This window comes from Acytostelium subglobosum (assembly GCF_000787575.1).
Source record: "Acytostelium subglobosum LB1 DNA, scaffold: scaffold18, whole genome shotgun sequence".
Classification (NCBI taxonomy): domain Eukaryota; phylum Evosea; class Eumycetozoa; order Acytosteliales; family Acytosteliaceae; genus Acytostelium; species Acytostelium subglobosum.
Genome location: NW_012236515.1, coordinates 169,983 through 191,600, shown reverse-complemented (window position 1 = coordinate 191,600; position 21,618 = coordinate 169,983). Strand labels below are relative to the sequence as shown.

The 21,618-nt window shown below is 48.8% G+C and overlaps 7 protein-coding genes across 7 annotated transcripts; 5 read left to right on the top strand and 2 right to left on the bottom strand.

Annotated features, from left to right (window-relative positions):
- Window positions 1–238: 238 nt before the first annotated feature.
- SAMD00019534_083760 (hypothetical protein) lies at window positions 239–2,055 on the top strand (the record flags this gene model as incomplete). The annotated part of the gene is made up of 3 exons (XM_012896267.1): window positions 239–1,157; window positions 1,232–1,673; window positions 1,734–2,055. The coding sequence occupies 3 exons, from the start codon at window positions 239–241 to the stop codon at window positions 2,053–2,055; spliced, it is 1,683 nt and encodes a 560-aa protein (XP_012751721.1).
- Window positions 2,056–2,595: 540 nt separating this feature from the next.
- SAMD00019534_083750 (hypothetical protein) lies at window positions 2,596–3,117 on the bottom strand (the record flags this gene model as incomplete). Its single annotated transcript, XM_012896266.1, has 1 exon — window positions 2,596–3,117. One exon carries the CDS (start codon window positions 3,115–3,117, stop codon window positions 2,596–2,598), a length of 522 nt encoding a protein of 173 aa, XP_012751720.1.
- A 1,035-nt stretch (window positions 3,118–4,152) lies between these two features.
- Window positions 4,153–4,701, top strand: SAMD00019534_083740 (hypothetical protein; the record flags this gene model as incomplete). The annotated part of the gene is made up of 2 exons (XM_012896265.1): window positions 4,153–4,547; window positions 4,635–4,701. The coding sequence occupies 2 exons, from the start codon at window positions 4,153–4,155 to the stop codon at window positions 4,699–4,701; spliced, it is 462 nt and encodes a 153-aa protein (XP_012751719.1).
- A 987-nt stretch (window positions 4,702–5,688) lies between these two features.
- SAMD00019534_083730 (hypothetical protein) lies at window positions 5,689–5,976 on the bottom strand (the record flags this gene model as incomplete). The annotated part of the gene is made up of 1 exon (XM_012896264.1): window positions 5,689–5,976. The coding sequence occupies one exon, from the start codon at window positions 5,974–5,976 to the stop codon at window positions 5,689–5,691; it is 288 nt and encodes a 95-aa protein (XP_012751718.1).
- A 1,479-nt stretch (window positions 5,977–7,455) lies between these two features.
- Window positions 7,456–11,473, top strand: SAMD00019534_083720 (hypothetical protein; the record flags this gene model as incomplete). Its single annotated transcript, XM_012896263.1, has 4 exons — window positions 7,456–7,517; window positions 7,630–9,374; window positions 9,439–10,393; window positions 10,453–11,473. 4 exons carry the CDS (start codon window positions 7,456–7,458, stop codon window positions 11,471–11,473), a joined length of 3,783 nt encoding a protein of 1,260 aa, XP_012751717.1.
- A 40-nt stretch (window positions 11,474–11,513) lies between these two features.
- On the top strand, window positions 11,514–12,398 carry SAMD00019534_083710 (hypothetical protein; the record flags this gene model as incomplete). The annotated part of the gene is made up of 1 exon (XM_012896262.1): window positions 11,514–12,398. One exon carries the CDS (start codon window positions 11,514–11,516, stop codon window positions 12,396–12,398), a length of 885 nt encoding a protein of 294 aa, XP_012751716.1.
- Window positions 12,399–12,417: 19 nt separating this feature from the next.
- On the top strand, window positions 12,418–21,612 carry SAMD00019534_083700 (hypothetical protein; the record flags this gene model as incomplete). The annotated part of the gene is made up of 2 exons (XM_012896261.1): window positions 12,418–19,802; window positions 19,881–21,612. 2 exons carry the CDS (start codon window positions 12,418–12,420, stop codon window positions 21,610–21,612), a joined length of 9,117 nt encoding a protein of 3,038 aa, XP_012751715.1.
- Window positions 21,613–21,618: the final 6 nt, after the last annotated feature.

The window sequence follows — 21,618 nt, the reverse complement described above, 5'->3', positions numbered from 1 at the left end:
GGATCATTGGGTACTTCACAACAGGAACAAAGACACTCTGGCCGCTTTGTTCAGTATCAAACTTGTGCCCCAAGCTCCTGATCAAGCCACAACCAACCTCCTCAACCTTGAACAAAACGCTGGAGATGATGGAGACCAACCTAATGTTGACCTACTCATACCAGGTGTGCCATCCAACATAACAGTTGCCCAACTAGAGCATCACTTTGTCCATTCATACATCAACTCAGAGGATGTGATGACACATTATATTCTATCCCCACCATCACTTCAACAACAACAATCAGTAGTGACAACAACCATCACAAAGCCTCGAGAGAATACATATCAGATATCCATTCGCAGAGAGAAGATGACGTGCACCTGTGAGTCCTTCAAGTTTGGCGGCCGTCACCGTTTCTGCAAGCATACCATTTCAATCCTACGGATGTTGCAGTATGACGAACAATCAATCCGGCTCTATTCATTGAGCCAAACGACAACGATCAATATACAAGAGGCATATCAGAAGCTGCGTATGCTCACCGATTCCACAGTTCAGACACAGGTTCAACCAGTTAATGTCGTCCCAACGCGAGGTGCCACACAACTACAACCGCTGCTACCTACAATCAATGAGCCCATTGATACTACACCACTGCATGACGATGACCATTATTCTGGAGGCGGTGGATTTGGTCCAGACTACTCGGATGATGAGGCGGAAGTGCAACAACATCGACAACAGCTCTGTGATGTTTCCAATCGACATGTGACATCAGGTACATCACATCTACGTCAACAACAACAACAACAACAACAACAACGACGACGCAACCTAATCATTCCTGATCTCGATGACGACGATGACTTTGAACAACTCCAGCAACATCAGCAACATCATCAACTTCAATTGATGTCCTTCCAACAACTACAACAAACGAGTGACATTACCAGTAATACACAGCAACAACCGCCAGCTCAAGCAGCACCAAGCACGTCCGATCAAGAGCCATTGCCAGATCCCAATGTCCTATGCGATCTTGAGAATGAAGTTGACATCTCATTCATTGACTATAGTCTGATGGCCGAGTTGGATACATCAATCCTAGGTTCAAATGTTGGTGGGCTAAACAATGTACATTACGCTGAGCCCCTGTTGGCAACGGACTTTATGTGTATGTATAGGCATTGATCAACACTACACTGAATAACTTACTTACCAATCAATCAATCAATCAATCAATCAAAGCAATGAACGATACAGAGGATGACGGTCAGAGCATGTCAGTCATAGCGGTGACAACAAGTCCATCAACGTCCATTCCGTTGACCTCCTCAACGATGTCAACCCAATCATCTTCAGCCCACCCATCGATGCCAATGTCCTCCACAGTGTCGGAATCCACAACCTCAACTTCCACGACCTCATCTGGAAGCAAACGTAGTATGGACCATCAAGGTTCAGTTGACGAGGGACCAAAGAGACTACGTACTGGTGCACTACAGTCACATGTTACCACATCATTACCAAGACAACCGCTCTACACTGACACCAGTCGCTTCTACAACGCAATGTCGAATACGACAGGATCAGAATATTACGGCACGTTCTGGCCTTGCAAGATTCTCAAGCATCAATACCTAGCGGAGGGTAATACTTTTGAGTATTACGTTCAGTACTACCAGAGAGAGTATGTATAAACATCCTGATGACTGTTGCTTGTATTAACACGATCCATCCACAGCCGTAGAGCTCGTACTGAGTTGGTGATGATCAAGAATGACAAGGCATGGGTGTTGGAATGCAACCTGCTACCTTACAGTCATACATCTATTCCAGTCCCTTTTGAAGAGATGTATAGTCAGGTTAGGATTACCTCTAAGGCAGATAAGGAGATCTTCATGGTCAAGTGTCCAAATGGTTATTGGTGTCGAGGAATACTCGTTGATTGGCCTGTTGCTGAACGTAAATCAAAGTTCCTCTCTGTTGTTGCATCTCTGATTGATTGCGACAACAAAGAAATATTGGTACCAACTAGGCAGGAGATGGTCCTTCGCATAGACCAACTGTAGCAATTTTTTATATTTGTAAATAAACTGAATGAATGAATGAATACCAAGCCTTCATTGAATCTGGGACATGACTAACTGATGAACTTCGACAAATTTGGTTGGTGTGGGGTATGAAACACTACCACCAAACCCCTTGCGAAACAAATGTGTGGTGTGTGTATGGTAGGATGATGAGGTATGTATGGAGCAACCATACTGGCGACGCCAAGTTGGACCAGCAGCAACAGCATCCAGGCTGATGTGACTGACCACAAGCAATCACTGTCACAATCGCTCACATGATGGACTATGTCAGATGCCTGCCTCTTTCGAGTCGATGTGTTTAATTAGAGTGCTGTTGAGAAGATGGAGGTTGTGGTGGATCCATGGCTGTCAATCTATTCCACTAAAAGATCGGTGCAGCTATCCTGTCTGAATTCCCTGGAGGCTTCTTGGATATGCAGCGCAAGTGGACATAAATATGTACCAACAAAGGACCTCCAGACGACAACATCCACTGACGATCCCAGGTCAACCATTCTTTATTCTCGAGGGTTTCACTTAATAAAGAACAAGAGCGAGCAAGGCAATGGTGCTCACCATCAATCCAACAGAGACCACCATGGAACGGATGGCAACATTGGCTATGCACTTTACATAGCTATTGAGGGTGTCGCTGAGGCAGTCGTTGCAGGTGTCGTTGGCAGTGGAGAAGGTTGAACCCACACAGGAGGAGTCCATGTACATGGCGACCGAGACCTGATCGAAATTCTTCCGGAAGATACCGTAACCAACTGAGCCGCCACCACAGGCTCTGTTCACTTTGACACACTTGTTGGTCTCGTAGTTGTTGCACTGGCTGTAGCCCTTGCAAGTGGCATCGCAGTAGGTGCAGTAGGACACCTTGCTGTTGCCGACTGGGATGTCAGATGATGATGACTCCTCATCCGAGGACTCAAGGCACACCTGTCCGTTGATGGTCACCGAACAGCTGGACGTGTCTGTACTAACACATTTGAATGTGATTGCCGGCTGCCTGTTATAGGGCAGGGCAGTGACGGGTGCGTTGATCAGACCGTTCATGTTGTAGGCGTAGTATTTTCCGACGAAGGTGTTAGCTACATTGTCGCATATATATACAAAATGATCGTCAAGTTCAAGTCGACACCATTGAGAAAGATCTCAACTCCATCCTTGTCTGTTAAATAAATGCAGAACGTCTTTTTGGTCTTTGAGACTAGCTGTTTTGAATATGCTTCGAGGTTATGGTTAGTCCAATTGACATAGGCAAAGTCGGGCGTTCCAGCAGTACATACCTCTTGGAAGACATCATCTGATCCATTGCTGCACAAGTCTGAATGAATGTAAAGGATGTTCTCAATCTGCAAGTCGATCACGTTGGTACTCGTCAATTGCCTATTTTCAAATTAGTTGATACTGTCTTGATTGAAACCTAGATGATGGAACAGGTCAGCATCATTGAATATCAATGCTACCTGAATCTTATCGCTTGAACAAATGAACCTATATTTACCTGTGTTTGGTTGTTTAGATGTTGGCCATGTGATTGAATAAGTTAATTGGGTGATTGTTGTATTAATTAATTGTCTGTATGTGTCTTGAAGTGATAACCTTGAATAGTTGCCAACAGGTATTGTTATTACAACATCTTGATCATTCTCTCTAAGTGTGAATGTGTTTTTATTTCTGGGCATCACTTCAATGATGAAACTCCCTGGATTAAATGCTGTTTAGTTGATGCTTCAGCTAGTGCCAAACTTCGAGCGGATCTAGTTGACTGACCTCAAATCCATAGACTTTATCAATTGATTAAGGTTAGATAAATTAATAAAACATGCTTTATTGGCTGGAAAGGAAAAGACTGGTATGTTTGTCTCTTAGTGATCACCTAGGGTGGGTTCCAAAAAAAAACTAGAACAAAAACGAATGATCACACTTACAACAAATTCAAACACACACAATCAATACCATTCATTCTACTTACTCGACCGACTCATTCTTCATCATCAAGCATCAGTATCATATATATATATATACATACTAGATCACTCACACAATACAGACAGACATACAGGGTGCCAGAAGTAGTATATAGCGATGTCAAAGAAGATCACATTCATTAGAAGCGCAGTCAGACCTCCACAGCCATGGTTCATCATGCGTCGTGGTGACCTGAACGATATGTTCAAGTCAGACCCTGACGAGGCAGGCAGCATGTCAGCAGAGGGCAATGATGATGCTGAGCCCGATCAGAGAAACAATGAGGACGACGACGATGGAATTGGCATGGACATGGAGAGCGCGAACAACGACCCCGACTTCCACGATGAAGAGGTTGCTTTTGACGACTCGCACGACAATGAAAAGATGAAGATGGATCGCTTCGTCAAGCCATCACGTAGACTCTTCTTGAGAAACAAATACGTTCAGCGTCTAAAGTGGAGGCAGTTCCTGACCTACACAATCGACAACTACGACAAACTTAGAGAATCGTAAGTCTAGTTTGATCATCATCATCAGACATGTTTGTGATGGTCACTAACACAATCAATCAATCAATCATTGTATCAATATAACAGTGCAAGAGATGAAGCACATGATCGTTTAGCAATGTATAAGATTAATAATAAGAATGAATGGATATAATTGATCACAGAGACATACAGATAATAAACATATTAGTAGTTATAAGATAGATAGGTTATATATATATATACATGCATTCAATCGATGACCATTCATATCAGACATACAGATATACAAATATACAGGTATACAGGTAAACAAGTATACAGAAACGTCAAACCAAAGAGATAATGCGGACATGTCTAAATCAAACAAAGACATCTAACACACACTCACACACACACACTCACACACAGACATTTATCTCGATGGTGAGATATATCTTATATCGGAGGGAATATATATGTTGGTCACTACAATGGATTATATCCTATTATGACTAATATCATACACTCCAAATCAATCCAATAATAATAATATTATTTGTATGTTTGACCACAAACAAAGACCAAGGATAATGTCTATCTTTATAACATCCATCTCATTGTTAATTAACAATAATCATTGGAATTATAATATCCAATAATATATACTAATACAAATAATTATGTACAATTAATCACATCCAGATCATTAATAAAATATATATATATATAAATAAATAAAAGATGAAACTACAATATATTACAATATTAATATTGGTTGTGATAATGACATCAATGATGTTCATTGGTTCAAATGCCCATCCAGAGAACATGGACTACTTAAATGTAATTTATTCAACGGAATGATGGAACAAGCCATCAGTGAGTGATCCAGACCTAACATTATTAATATTAATAATATTTTAGACAAACTATTTCGATATAAATATGGCCAACATGAGGTTTAAACCATCAATGCTGCTGATACTGTCTCAAGTAGCCATAGCATCTCTATTACTACTCTTTTAATTGCATGAATGATTGGCAGCGTCCACGATAACGTCCACCTTAATAAATAATCTAAAATCAAACTAAACTAGATCTATTCCAGCGAGTATGATTGATTGTGATTGACTGTGAATGAACATGATTTCCAGATCCAGATCCAGATCCAGGTTCATGATCAATCTTTCCAGAATAATGCATCGTTTTGAAGTTTCTTTTGGAAGTTCTCGTACCAACGATCGACTGTGGCGATGGGAACAGAGTTGGAGGGCGTGTTGGCAGTGCCAGAGAATGACATGACATAGTTGACAAAGTTGTGACACATTTTGAATGCAAACTGCTTAAAGTCTATCAGTTTGAAAGTTGTGTTGTCATTGCCAATGTTCTGTTTCTGCTTCTGTTGTATCTCGGCCTCGGTCTCTATTGAGATTACAACCTGTGCCACACTCTTTGATCCATCAGACATTGTCGTGTCTGACTCTTGTAGTATACGGAAGAATGCACTTGGCTTTGCCTGATTGATATGTCCAAGATAGTTCCATTGACTATAAGGTTGAAATCCCAAATATACGGCTGCACAATATTCAGCGGGTAAGTTCCTAAAGTGAGTGCGTGAAGTGTCAGGTTAGTAAGGTAATTCATTCTTTCATTCATTCATTCGGCCAATGTTTGTATTCATCGCATTCTCCACATTCTTCGCATTGTTGGCAATCTTAACAATCTTAACAATCTTCGCATTCACACACATGAGAAAGGATGGAGTGGAGATGATTACATTGTTGGACATCGATACAACTACTGTTCTAAAAGGAATACAGCAAAGTTATGTACACTGGCGGCATCATCTATCTACAACATTTAGTATGTATGTTAGTTAGTTACTTGTATCATATCATGATACATCAATGTAAACATAAACATACTTGAAAGAAGTATCTTCCTGTTTGTATCTGTTGTACACTTGGTTGTACAGGTCTTCCTGATATCAAATAACCAAACATTATATTGTATTATGTTTGTTGTGTATGTATGTATGTATGAATGTAATGTATAAATGATGAATCAAACAGTTATAATGTTCCAAAGTACAACTTCAAGTGGCGCGCCTTTATCTCCTGTTGATCCTGTATCTTACAACAAATAGAATTCCAAACGAAATTTCAACAAGTTTTAATTAACAACAATGTCTAAAGACGCACTTCAAAGTTTCGTTGACAGAACTGACTTGATGTTCTTGTACCCTTATCAACTACAACAACAAAACATAATACATAATAATCATTAGAAGGATGTCACATCAATTAATTAAACGCATGCAGCGGCAAGTTGCCTTTTGTCGTCGATAACAACAACCCCCACATACAACACCACTAATCAATCACACTCTCTGATTGATCAAAGAGGTAGAGCTATGTTTGTGTGTGTGTGTGTGTTTGTTGAAGTGGACCACTCACACCCAGATGATGTGGTGATTGAATCCAACTCAAGGTCTTTCTTTATTAATAGCAGCTGAATAGCAGATGAATGATTGAATGAATTATGATGATGATGGTGTTGGTGTCTCTTCGAAGACGCCCTCTGGCATCAAGTGGATGGATGGATGGGAGAGAGAGAGAGAGAGCGAGTGATGATGTTGTTTAAAGGTATACACCTGGCCTTCCATCATAATCCTTTGCCCTTTCGATGCCATGACAGAAGTTGCATCAATCATCCATCTCTCACCAGATCAATATATGTCAATCCAAAGGCCCAATAACAACATCGTTCAAACTTAAAGCTAAATCTACATCTTGGCCATCTCAGAGAGAAGTCTATAGACTATATTCATTCATTCATTCATCAATCACTTCAATCAATCATTCATACATATATATCTCAACATTCATTCATTCCATTCATTCAAGTCTACAGCCACACAGACGCGACTCAGCCCTTGATTAGAAAAATGGGCAACATGCAAGCAAAGGAGAGGATTGACTTGTCTCCTCGAACATTAGCATTGACAAGGTATGGATACCATCATGGAAGTTGGAAGTTGGATAATGGATAATGGAAGTTGGAAGTTGGAAATTTGGAAGTTGGCTAACACTTTTGGAAACAACAAACAAACAACAAACAGTGTCGATGATAAGGTGTGGCTATGTATACCAGAGGAGAACTTATTCAATGACTCATTCACAATTGAGAAGTACTATATGTTGATGAGCAAGTCGCTCACAAACTTCAAAGATGCCGATCATTTCAAAGCGATCGAACAAATAGAACAATCATTCTTCCCATCCTATAAGGACAGGTTCACATTGGATGCCAACAACAACAGCAACAGCAATAGCATTAATAATAGTAGTGGCAATAGTGGAAACAGCGGAAACGGTGGAAACAGCAATGGAAGTGGGGGTGGTAGTGTGGAAGTAGATGTTCAACAACAACAACAACAAGCCGAGGGGCTTGGTGTCTCAAACAACAAACCTACGAATGTCAAGCAACAGCAGCAGAACACTCATTCATTATCTTCTTCAAAGTCGATACCAACATCTGCATCGACAATGTCATTGCTTGGAAGTCCAATACATACTTCGGCAGGAGGCTCAGCAACATCAACAACAGCGGCATCAAACAGCAGTATCTTCACGAGAAGCGCCACTCAAAGCCGACTAAACAGTGTACATAGTCCAAGACAACAGCCAACAACAACTACTACAACGACGACCACGACGAGTGGCAGTGCCATCGATGGCGTGGCGTCCAAACGAAAGATGGTTGCGCAAGAGAACACATCTAGTAGCAGCAGCAGCAACAAGTCGCCTCCTCAACAAGCACCAGGTTCACCAACAGTCGGAGGGATGTCTCCACCAACATCGAGACAGCAAGGTGTTGTTGCCACGACTGCGTCAGGGGTGGGAGTGGCCGCGTCAGCAACAGGTTCGACGGCGGCAACAGCGACTACAAACCCATTCCACGAGGAACTAAAGAATAGACAGGACATCCCTGTGTATCTAATCGAGGAGGATCCATTCCACACTCATCAAGTGACCACATCGCTCATACTCGAGGACCTGTACTCGCAGTCCAATGTCAACACAGCCTACTACTCCACGCTGTTGCAGAAGCGACTGTGCATTCTGAAGCGCATACACTTGGCGCTAAAGCGAGAGATCGCGCGCAAGAAGCTGTTCGACTCGGTCTATCACTCCAAGGCAAAGACACGCACCAAGAAGGTGCATGCGCCACCCATCTCTATCCGTATCGCCTGTCGCCTGTTCATCACAACGCTCCAGGAGCAAGTGTTTGAGCAGCGCATCTCGCTGCCGACGCTGCGCTCATTCAACTCGATGATCCGCGAGCTGCCCCCGCTGTCCATGGCTGGCGAGCCCCAGGACTGCATCGAGAGTCTGACCAAGTGGCTGCTGTCGGCCATCAACTCCAACAACATGTACATCAAGCGCGAGTCCATGGAGTCGCTCATTTCACTTGCCCTGAGTCAGGGCGCCCTCAGCGCAATACTCTACGCTCTCTCTTTGATAATAATGCCCGACAAGTTGCCAGCCACTGGCGACACTACCTTGGCACCTGGCAACGGCAACAGCAGTGGCAACACACAGACACAACAACAGCAACAGCAACAACAACAGCAGACACAACAACAGCGATCACATCCTCCACATATATCAACATTCAAGTCGAGTACGCATAGTAATAGCACTGGTAACATGAATGATCATTTGAATACGCCCATCACAGTAACCGACACATCTGTTTGGAACAAGGACATGTTGACCTTACGCCTGATCCCCTTCATCCGACAACTGGAGCAATGGAAGGTCGACCTTCCCCTCAGTCCTCTAACCCGAGACCTGCTCTTTGGTAAGTCCTCGCGAGTTCCCCAAGTCTCACCCAATGCACTCACTAACTCGCTCAATCGATGTAGCAACATGGCCAATACTTTGGAATGACAATGCATCAGAAGACTCGTTGTCGTTTTTGTCATCGCCTCATACGAACAACGCGACAATCACTTCGGATGGCGATTATATTTATATCCACGACTCTTGTGGCCTGGCCAAGATAGGCACCGGCTACTTTGGCACGCATCAAGGAAGGATCTACGCACGCAACGGACATTGGTACCCGCGAGAAAAGGGCTGGCTGGCATCCGTTGGCAACTACCTGTACTACCGCTCGCCCTCCACCGACCAGGCGTCATTCATTGTTATCGACCCCATCACACTCAAGGAGGTGGGCCGCGTGATGCAGGATGGCACTGGCTCATTCGCCTCCACAAACAACCTCACACTGCCCTTTGGCAGCGAGACGCCGCAGTCCGTGGTGGATGCCAACCCACTGACGCCACAGTACCAGATCACGACGCGCTCGCCCATGTTCACGGACGGCCGCTACCTCTACATCCTCACGCTGCAACGCTTCCACAACTACAACAACAAACAGTTCATTGTCGACATGTACGACCCATTTGTCGCGTTCAAGCACGTGAAGCGCATCGAGCTGCACTACCCCGACACCGATGTCAACGAAGAGATGGTGCTCAATCCAGCGGTGCTCGAGTCGGGCTCGTTCTACACCAACGGACATTATCTGATGGTCGTATTGCCACCTCCATTATCCGGCGATTACAGCACGGATATCAAGAGCTATCTGTGTCGCGCGTTCAGTCTAAGTGACGGCTCGTTGTTGGGCAACTACTGTTTGGAGAACCAACCAATTGGTATCGCGTCCACCTATGACTACGTCAACAATGTCATCTGGAACTACTCTAGCAGCGAGTCCGAGGTTGGCCGATATGGCAACGAAGGCTTTGGCCCCAAACATAACTTCCCCGTTCCATTCGCCCGGTCTTCCTCAACCTCCGCCAGCCCAGCATCAATGTATGTGTTACACTCCACCTTTCATTCATTCAATCACTAACTTCCAATCAATCAATAAGTGTCAGTGGCGCGAAAGGTGGCCCTAACAAGCCTCAGACCCAGCCACAGCCCCAGCCTGGAACTAGTTCGACAAACACAAGTACATCAAAGTCGTCGACGACAATCACTACAACATCGAACGCGACAGCGACAGCAACGATAATATCGACCACGATCACTACATCGATGGTGGAAAGCGATGATAACATGGGGATGGATCCCAAGCAGGTGGTGTCGACCGTGCTCGGCATACTCAGCCGTTTGGCTGTCGATTACATGCCGTCGACATCAGAGAACTCCAACAACTCATCGCCATCGACCACGCACCACCTTTACAAACTGAGCGAGCCGTACAGTGTCGAGGTCAACTTTGAGACATTCTCTCAACTCTACGACATTCTCAAGCATTATCAATCGCAGGTGATGCGCATTGGCCAGTCGACAGCGATGTCTACACCCAAGTCCATCGATGTTCTGCGCTGCATCATATACTGCTTGCGCCTGCTCAAAGTCAACCTGTTCCGACTGACGTCCAACATACGCAGTCTTGAGCGCAGCCAACAGCACTACCAAGACAGCTCACGCGACTCCCTCCTCAAGTGCATCGATCAATCATTCCTGCACCAACTTCGCGACCTTCTTCTTGGATTCATAATCGATGGCATTGAGGGTAGCATTGGATACGGTACCTCCTCCTCCATGGGTAGTGCCTCGCGAGACTCACACACGTTACCCGAGCTCAACTCAATCATTGAGGAGTCGTGCGAGGTGCTCACACTGGGCCTGGACCTGTTCTATCCAACATCATTGGACAAGGCAAGCTTTGTAAAGATGCTGTTGGAGCGAGTCATGAGCTACCGCGTGGCGGCCATGTCCGCGAGCGATCAATCAGCAACGATGTTGGATCAGAAGGAGAAGGGCTACTCAATCTTGCTCAACTCTGTGCTCACACTTCTTGCCAACCATCCAAATGCGTCCTTCTTTGCCCTGCCACCGCTGGTCTCGGAGCTACCATCGCCATTCAGCGTGGTTCAACTTTGATGGTGCTACTGAGTATCCAAGCGACAAACCATTCGACCCGATGAACTTGTTCGTGCCAATAATCAAACATCTTTTGATCGAAGCCCAAGCCACCATCCCCAAGCAGACTCTGGCCCCGCAACTCTCGCGCCACGACTCGACCCAACACCTTGGCTTCTCATTCTTCTCGTCAGCTCCGCCCCCTCCACTCAGCTCCTCCTCGCCAGCCATGCGTCTACTCCTCGCAATCCAGAAGGACTTGATTCTTCGTGTGGAGAACTCGGTTGTGGGCACGGAAGCGCCATCTCAGGCATTCGTCGCCTATGCACGCCTTTTGATGGAGAAGTGCAAGGACCTCCTGCTGGGCGTGTTGGACTCTGAGTCCATCCAGCGCAATCAACAATCAATCTTGTTGACCGACTTCAAGTCGTCAGTGGTCGGCGCATTGCTGCCTACACTCATTCATTCATTGTTCCTCTTCTCCTACCACATATGGCTGGCCAAAGAGCTGCTGCCATCGCTCGTCGCCCTGATTGGCGTGGTGGACCGCGTCAATCGCCGCCTGCCCAAGCTATTCAATCGGCCCGAGCTCGGTCGCCAGCCACTCCAGAAGCGCAGCAGCTTCGTCGAGGGCCCCAGTCGCATATCCGAGTCGCCACATCCCTACCACCCGTTTATGAACACACGCCAGCTCGTGTCAATCCCAGGCGCCGTGTTCCTGTCCCTCGTGTTTGATGAGCGCTCATCGACCAGCACGTCTGAGGACCTGCTTCAGATCTTTGAGGCAGCCGAGTCAAAGGAGCCAATCGATCAGTTCTCGCTATCGCAGTGGCCCAAGCGCCGCATATTGATTCCTGGCGACACCATTTGTGTTCCAGTTCATAACCGGCTCGGCGACACACAGCAGCAACAGCTCATCAAACCCATATGGCTTCTGGGGCTATAGATGCAACATCATTGGACACATGCCCAACTCAGACAAGACTTCGCTACCATGGTCCTCGCACCTCGAGAAGACTATGTGTTGCCTGGCAGGCCGTTTCTCGGCCTCGTTGATCAGCGGCGACGCACTCACCGACCTCGAGCTGGAGAATCGTCAACTGCTCGAGTCGCCTCTGTTCCTAAGCGGCATTGAAGAGGAGTTCGTCACGCACGTGTTGTTTGGCGTGAGTGGCGAGGGACCCTCTGCCCCGCACCCCAACCCGCAACCTCAGCCCTACCCCGTGGAGCCTGGGCAGATACCTCAACAGGCCACACACTGGCGCGCGATACAACGTTTCTGCTCAAGTCTGGCTCGAAGGAATGGTGAGCTGTACTCACAGTCTCTGGCGGACTTTATGTGGACGTGTACAACTGGCGAGAAGGTCAAGGGCAAGAGCAACATCAAGTCCGCGCAACAGGCCACAATAGCAGCGATGATCAAACATCTTGGCTTGGGAGAGATGGCAATGAACTTTGCCCTGGAGGTCATTCAATATCGAAACAAAGAGATGATTGCTGCGGCTCAGGCCCAGGCCCAAGGCCAATCCTCAGCCTCGGTCCCGGCCTCAGATTCACCAAAGCCCCCTCAACCACTCATTGATGTCTGGCGATCAGTCAATCAGATACGCATCACAATCATTCAAAGACATCAGGAAAACTTAAACAACAACAACATCAGTAGTGATGGTGGTGGAAGCGGGGGTGGCGGAAACCCCAGCGTGGCGACCGAGGACGACTCGGCCAAGCGCAGGAGCATGCACACAGCACTCTGGGAGACTATCTACAAAGACATCTCAGACAAGATCATTGAGAAGGCACTCTTCCTTCTCGAGCTACAATCATTCTCTGGCGAGTTGGAAGCCAATGCGACCTTGCCACAAGCGGCCACCGTACAGACAGCTTCAACATCCCCCCAATTACCATCCGCACTGACCAATCCCGCGCTCTGGACTGAGATATCTAGCACAGTCAACAACTTTGTCCTGTCCAACGCACCTTTGGACGACATCAAGAAGATACTGGCAGCGCGACGATCACGTGCCTTCACGCGTAGCATTGGTCTTCAATCAATGATCGACATACTTCGTTGCGCGTCCGATCACTCAATGAAGCAGGAGACATTGTGCTACATTGGCCCAGCACTGCGCAACAGTGGACTGGTGAGGCAACGCTCGCCTCCCTTCCACTACCTCGACCACCTTCGTGGCTGTGGCACACGTCTGCTCAAGGACATCAAGCGGACATTCCGCGCACTTATGGAGGACATTGCATCACTGCTTCAGGACCCCAACAGCGACTACTCGCTCAAGATCTACGCGCTGGATGCCTTCACGCTCAACTTCACCAGCGAGGATGCCGACCTCCTCATGTCCGTGGACATCTTCAACAAGATCCACAATTTGATGACCAATGACTCGATCTGGGGTGGACTATGGTCAAGTAGCGCTTTGCCAATGAGCGATCGCGGCGTGGGTGACCACAGCGTGTTGCTGCACACTCAGAGCTCGAGCTCAATTGGCAGCGGCGGCAGCAGTAACAACTTGTTTGCCAACAACATTGTTGAGGAGGAGCGTCTGGAGAAGGAGAGAATGAAGCGCAATGCCAAGGCTTTGTTCAGATTCCTCGGCCTCATCTGTGTTGATGGCGGTCCTAACAACACTGGCGGCGTGGGCAACAAGCAGCAACTGGTTGGACTACTTGGCCCCACGGTCAAGTCATTGGAGGCACTTCGCGACACTTTCTTCCACCTCATGGAGACACAGCTTGAGTCATCGCTGGCACATCTCCAAGAGCAGAACAAGGCGTATTGGCATGGATCAGATCTCCCCGGCGCGGCTGCCGGTGCAGGCGCACCCTCGCAGTCACCACCAGCCCAAACCACCTCTTTGTTTACCAACAACAAGGGTAGACGTATACTGCGTGGCGAGCGATCGACCCTCAACTACGACTTTAGCGATGGCCTCTCACTTTTGCACATACTATCCGCGTTCAACTCGGTCAAGCAGCGACTTGTGTTACCATCCTTCCTCAACATCTTTCATTCGATACTTCAGGTTGGCGACGACACGCACCGTCGCATCACACTGCGCATCTTCCGTCGCGTACTCCCCTTCACGTCGCCTCACAAGCTGATCGTGTCGTCCAAGCGGTCCAACTCGACATCGTCCGCTCTGCACACGCACACCCCCGCGCCCACGCTCACATCGTCCACGACATCGCCTATCCCGCTGACCGCCAATGTCACCCACTTCTCCAAGAGCATCTTCAACCTATTGCTCGACATCATTGGCGCGATCAGCTACTGGGGCTGTTCGTCGGACTTGGTCGAGACGGCTCGCTATATCGACCCACGCTTCTTCATCACGTCGTCCAACTACAACCTGTACTTCTTCAGTGGCAACCATCATGCCGCACATGGCCACAACGTCACCAAGTTGTTCACATCCCAAGCACCCTACCACTCAATCTTTGACAAGCATGCCAGTGTCCTGCCCTCATGCTGGGACGTGTTCGCGAGCACCAACGCCTCGCCCACACTCCGCTTCTCCAACGATGCCAAGCTCGTCACCAACTCAACCCAGAGCGACGTGGTCATCATCAAGGCCGACAACACTATCCCTGACTGCATGCCCTTGTTCTACTTTGAGGTCAAAGTCGAGAGTGACACACCAGCCCCCGCTGGTGGCGCGACTGATCCAAACTCGATCAACTGTGTTGTTGGACTATTCCCGCTCAGCCACGTGTCCCAACTTGGTACTTGCAGGGAATGGAAGTATGGCTACGGCTATTCGGCAAAGGATGGTCACAAGGTATGCCACAGGATCAATGTAAATCGATCGCGATCATACTCGGTGGGCTACTCGCGCAATGATGTCGTGGGCTGCGGATGGAACAGGAAGGATGGCAAGGTGTTCTTCACAAAGAATGGCAAGATCTTGGGCACGGCCTTCAAGAATGTGTTTGGCGACTTCTTCCCCGCTGTCCTCCTCGGTAGCGGTGTGTCGCTCTCTATCAACTTTGGCTCGCCTTCGCCATTCCTCTACGATATCACTCCCCTAGCCTCAGCTCACGTGGACGCGTCCAACGCGGAGAAGACGCTACCCTCCAACGCGCTGTCCTATTGCTCGGAGGTAGTCGCTCTGCTGCGTCTACTGCTTCGCTCGCCTATGTGGAAGCAGCCGCTGCAAAAGTACATTGAGGACGGTCTCAAGCTGCTGCCCTCGACCATCGTTCAGGAGACAATGAAGCCCACGTCACAGACTGTCACCCAATCATTGTTGCAGGTGTTCTCCAGCATCACGCTGTTGGCTGGCAATCTCGATGGCATTTGGGTGGGCTCGAGAGTACAGGTCGACCTGGGTTCGGGCCGTCTGGAGCAGGGCACAGTAATCGAGTACTCACAGCGCAGTAACTTGAGTCGCGTGTTACTCGACAGCAACATTGGCAAGCTGATCAAGACTGTCCATCATCGTCGACATCTCAAGCCAATCACCGAGGTTATGTTGGACTTTGGCCAATTCCTGCCATCATACTCATCGATCCTCTCTAGCCTGTCGGTGTTCCTGCGTCCAACTTCGCCAACAAACTCACTCTCGCCACTCCTATCGCCCTCTCAAACTTCGTCGTCCAAGTCCAACAACAACAACGCGCAATCGATGATCTATCGCACCAATCAGCGCAACATCTACCTCTTCATCAAGGCGAGAGTGATGAACATCATTGGATCGCTACTCAAACATAGTGATTGCGCAAGGTACGCATTGGACGAGAGCTTGATCCCCATCCTCGTGGAGTTTGCGTTGGGTCGTCCAATCCAATTCTTGGACGAGCCCAAGATTGAGAAGATGGAACGTCTGTCCTTCCTGCTCAAGGAGCGCATCTATGATTCGACATTCCGTCTATTCATCTCGGGTGAATCAAACACACTGGCCCAACAACAACAACAGGCACAACAGCAACAAGCCCAACAACAGAAGAAGGGAAGTCTTGGCAAGTCATCAGCGGCATCAATTGATCACTCACACATTCATTCATTGGATGATGTACCGCCCACAATCACTGGAGACGATGATGATATGATGGGAATGGAGGAGTTTGATGAGATTGGCGTGATTGACTTGGAGGGCGACGAGAGCCTAGATGGCAAGCACTCTGCCCAAGACGACGACCACACCGGAACATCCTCATCGTCATCATCGCGAGGCAACTCACTCAGCAAGAAGAGTGGTACTGATCTCAAGTCCAAGCACAACTCAGTCAATGTCACCGCGATGGGGTCTGTTGCTGGAGCTACTCCAGCCTCCGCAGCGGCTACCTCAACACCCGCCACCGCCACCCCCGCGACAACTCACCCAGTCGACCCGATCGATGATGTAATCGATGGTCAAACCGCCACAGCTAATGAAGACGATGAGTTGGTGGCCGAGGATGATATCCCTGAGGAGGGCATTCAAGGCAAGCGCATTCAGTGGGGCGACGTGCAGATTGGCATGGCTGTGATGGTGAGCAAGCGTGAGAAGCTTGGCCTTGGCCGCAGCAACTGGGTGATGGACATGGATCGCATCATTGGCTACGTTGGCATCGTCAAGAGCATTGACAAGAAGCACAAGCAGGTGTTGGTCACCCTCTTGGACGAGGACGCACTGTCTCTCCTCGACTGGTGGCTATGCTTCGAGGTGCTGATCTACCCTCCCTCATCGGACAAGTCGTCCAAGAACCCGCTGCAGTCGATTGGCAAGTACACCCATGCCCAACTGGTGCAACTGGACGCGTCGTCTGAGTTGGCTCTATCAATCCTGTTCGCGCGCAAAGCCCTGATCTCATTGTTGATCTCACTGCCCAACAATATCCGCGTACCATACACTGCGTTTGGCGGTGCCAAGAACTTGATATACATACTCAAGCTCACTCTGCAGACCTCGCTACTCAGCGCAGGCGAGGGCCACAAGTATGGAAACACAGGCAACTACAGCAACAGCATTGTAACCAAGTTGTTCAACATGGCCGGTGGAAACAACAGCAAGGACTTGCAGAACCTCAAGCTTCTGCATGCCAAGCTCACGACACTGGTGTTTCAGGAGGTCCAGCAACAGACCTCCCCTGTCGATCACAATCATTTCCATCATCTTCCAGCGATGCAGCAACAAGGAGACCACAAGAAGACTTCGTTTGATCGATTGGAGAAGTCGTTGTCCTCGTCGCTCCCCACACACATGGGCGCGTCCATCACTCAATCCCTCTCCTCATCAATGGACCTGTTGTTGGCACCACCGACAACCAGCAACAGCAAGGATGGCGCCAGCCTCTCATCACTGAACAACAGGAAGAGCTCCAAGTTCACGTCGCCACCTGCCACGATCTCGGGTGTGATGGCGCCGGCCATGGTTACGACACACACTTTGAGTGGCGACCCTCTCAAAATGGGCAATCTGATGAAGCAACAAAAGATCATCAAACTATGGAAGCGAGTGTTTGTCGTGCTGTCCAGCGACGCACTATTCTATTACAAGTCCTCAGAGAAGACTCAGTCCTCCGCCACGGACAAGACTCAGACTGCCGGCACGCCTACACACACGTTCTCCAAGGACACGTTGACGCCCATTGGATCAATCGACCTGAGAGACATTGTGTCCGTCACTCAAGTGCCAATACTCAAACAGAGCAAGTTGTTTAACAAGAAGGAGTTCTGCTTCCAGATCACGGTGGCCTCGAACAAGACCCACCTTTTCCAGGCCGCATCGCAAGAGGACCTGAACGAGTGGCTGCAGATAATCAACTCGGCATGCATCTCCAGCGCGTCCTTCCGCTCCAAGACCAACACACTCACGTCCAACTCTCTGGTCGACGTGCTTGTCAAGGAGTGCATGCTTCAGCTCAAGGAGACGCTTCACGAGCCACTGGCGCACGTGACCGAGGAGAGCCCGCACCCATATCCCCCGAACCACAAATGCAAGAAGATCGTTCGCATCGAGGGTGCGCTGGCATTGCTGGTTACATTCGATGCCCGCACCTCCACTGAGCCGGGCTACGGCATGCTCAAGCTGTTCTATGACCCCTGCTACACGGACCACATCGCGTCCTACAGCGGCAAGGTCTCGTCGTTCCCGCCCACATTGATCAACGCTGGCCAGTTCTGGATGATCTTCAACTCAGACTCGCCCAACTGCGACTGGGGCTACCGGTTCACCGTGACGCCAGTACGCATGAGAACGAGCGATGTCAGTCTGTTGCCCAACCCCAACTTTGAGTTTGCCTGTTTCCTCGTGGACTGGACGCTGCAGCTCAACGCGCAGCTCATCACGGCCAAGTACCCGCACTTCTTCACCGTGGACCTGGTCGAGCTGCTGATCCAGCATCTCGAGGGCGCCAACCAGCCCCTCGAACGCAAGCTCAAGGTCATCATATTCCTCACACGTATTCTCCAGAAGCAGCGCGAGGTGCCCAATGTGATGGCACCGCCACACAACACAAACAAATTTGATCATCTCAAAGAGGAGATGTTCCGGCTGTACAAGTTCGAGACGCAGATCACTCCCAACACGGGCAACACCAACCTGTCCCAATACCTCCAGCGTCTCATCGAGCTCTGCATCCACTCGGACATCAACAAGGCACACTGGCAGACCATCATCCACGATCAGTCGACATCCAGCTCATCCTCAGCATCATCATCAATCAGCAATATATCAAACTCGTCGTCTTCGTCTGGCGTCAACAACAACAACAACAACAATGGCGGAGGTGTGCAATCATCCACGAGTGCCAACGCGCCACCACCTGGCCTGCTCTCCAACAACATGGACGAGACACGTGGACTGTTCTTCAGGACGATCAAGACGTACAAGGTGTTTGACGGCCTGTTCAAGGGCAAGGGCTTCTCGCACGAGTTCATCAAGGAGGCATTCATGGAGACGAGGAACAAGCAGGTTGTGGATAGTCCCCATCCTTATCCACAAGGCGTCCGCGTGACGGCCAACATCATGATCCCCAATGCCGTGTCGCTCAAGGTTGAGTTCGAGCCACGCTCCAAGACCCAGATGTACGCCGACTACCTCATGTTCTCGCGCATCACTCCAGGTGGCGACGACCTCGGCTTCTTCACAAGCGACTTCCCCACGCAGCCCATCTTCATCTCGGGCGATCGCTTCATCTGGTCATTCTACTCTGATTCCAACGAGTCGGAATGGGGCTTCCGCTTCACAGTCACGCCCGTCTTCACAGAGGATGTTCAAAAGGAGAATGATCAACAATATGAACAAGAGATCAGCTATCTCCTTTCCAAGCCCTGGAACCATTCCCTCGACCTTGAGCTCGTCAAGTTCGTCAACACCGTCTGTGAGAAGCAGAAGAAGACTCCGTCACAACTCATGTAAGTACAACCCCAAGTTGGTAGATTGAATGAGTGGAACCATTCCTAACATCCCTACCCTCACCTCACCAACACAAGACCTGAACAATGCTTCACGTCCGAGTACTTGATGCTCTTCCCGATGCTATATGAAGTGAAGGACACGTTAGTTCTCTATCTTAGACTGATCGTACTCAAGCACTTCAATGTGTGCTGCCAGAACATGTTGCAGTACATTGATCTCAGAGGTGCCAGTGAGGAATGGTCAATGGCATACCGTCTGTGTAGTCTACGAGGTCTGCTCTTCTATGATTGCAAGCTGGAGATGCTCGGTAACTCATTGCTCAACAGTCGTACTCACGGACGTCGTCCAATAGTCTATCTCAATCGACATGGTTCCGTCACTGGAAGTGTTGCACAACAACAGCAGCAACAACAGCAACAACAGCAGCAGCCAACACACCACAGACATCTCAATCGCACGGCCACAACATTGTTCTCGCCCATGGACTACCATTTGTTGCACCAACAATCGCAACAGATTCACCAGCATCATCACCAACAGCAACACTTGCTCCTTCAACAGCAACAACATCAACAGTATCCACAACAAATTGGTGCGGGCCAGCAACAGTCTCTGTTCTTGCAGACCTTCCGCCAGCTTGGCATGATCGACCCGTCGAAGCTTCGTCACATGGATCGCGCTTGGGAGGTCAAGCTGGAGCGTGAGGGAGCCCGCGATGCTGGCGGACCCTACCGCGAGACCATTACACAGATGATCTGCGAGATACAGAGCAGCGAAATGAACCTGTTCCTGCCATGCCACAATGCTCAGGGCGACGTGGCGTTCAACCGTGACAAACTGGTGCCCAACTCGAGTGAGAACTCACCCTTCTCATTGCACCTCTATGAGTTCATTGGCAAGCTCATCGGCATTGCCATCAGGACCAAGAACTGCGTGGAGCTGTCCCTTCCCTCGATCTTTTGGAAGGCGTTGGTATGTGCACGAGTCGATCGCCAGGACCTGGAGGCAATTGACAAGTACACCACCAACATGATTGACATGGTCACCCAGGATGGCACAGGCATCGATGTTAGCCTCAACCAAGAGGTATTCAACGATCTTATATTCCAGACATTCACGACGCGCTCAATTGACAACAATGCTGTCGACCTGATCCCCGATGGAAAGAACGTGTCGGTGTCATGGGACAACCGCCATGAGTACGCCAGACTCCTGGAACAGTACAAGCTCAATGAGTTCAAACAGCAAATTGACGCCATTGTTAAGGGTGTGGCCAGTATCGTGCCCTTGCACATGCTCTACATCTACACATGGCAGGAGCTAGAGCTGCGCGTCTGTGGCATGCCTGGCCTCGATATCAAGTTGCTGAAGCGACACACACGCTACTATGGCCTCACATCGAATGAGCCCCGAGTCATTTGGTTCTGGCGCACACTCGAGAGCTTCTCATCAGAGGAGCAGACATTGTTCCTGCGCTTCGTGTGGGGACGATCGCGACTGCCACCCTCCAACGAGTTCAACTTCCAATTCCAACTGCACGTCTTTATACGTAATGACTCAATGATGTTTGACGATGACTATGACACTGGCGCGGGTGGACGCGATGGTCCTCGCAGCAGTGGTATGTCCATCGATGAGAACCAAGACGAGTACCTACCCGAGGCCAAGACCTGTTTCTTCTCGCTCTCATTGCCAAACTACAGCTCACAAGAGATCATGAAGGAAAAGCTACTCTACGCCATTACAACATGTCGAGATATTGATGCAGACTACATTGCCACTGATGGACTGGCAACATCCAACTAGTAATAA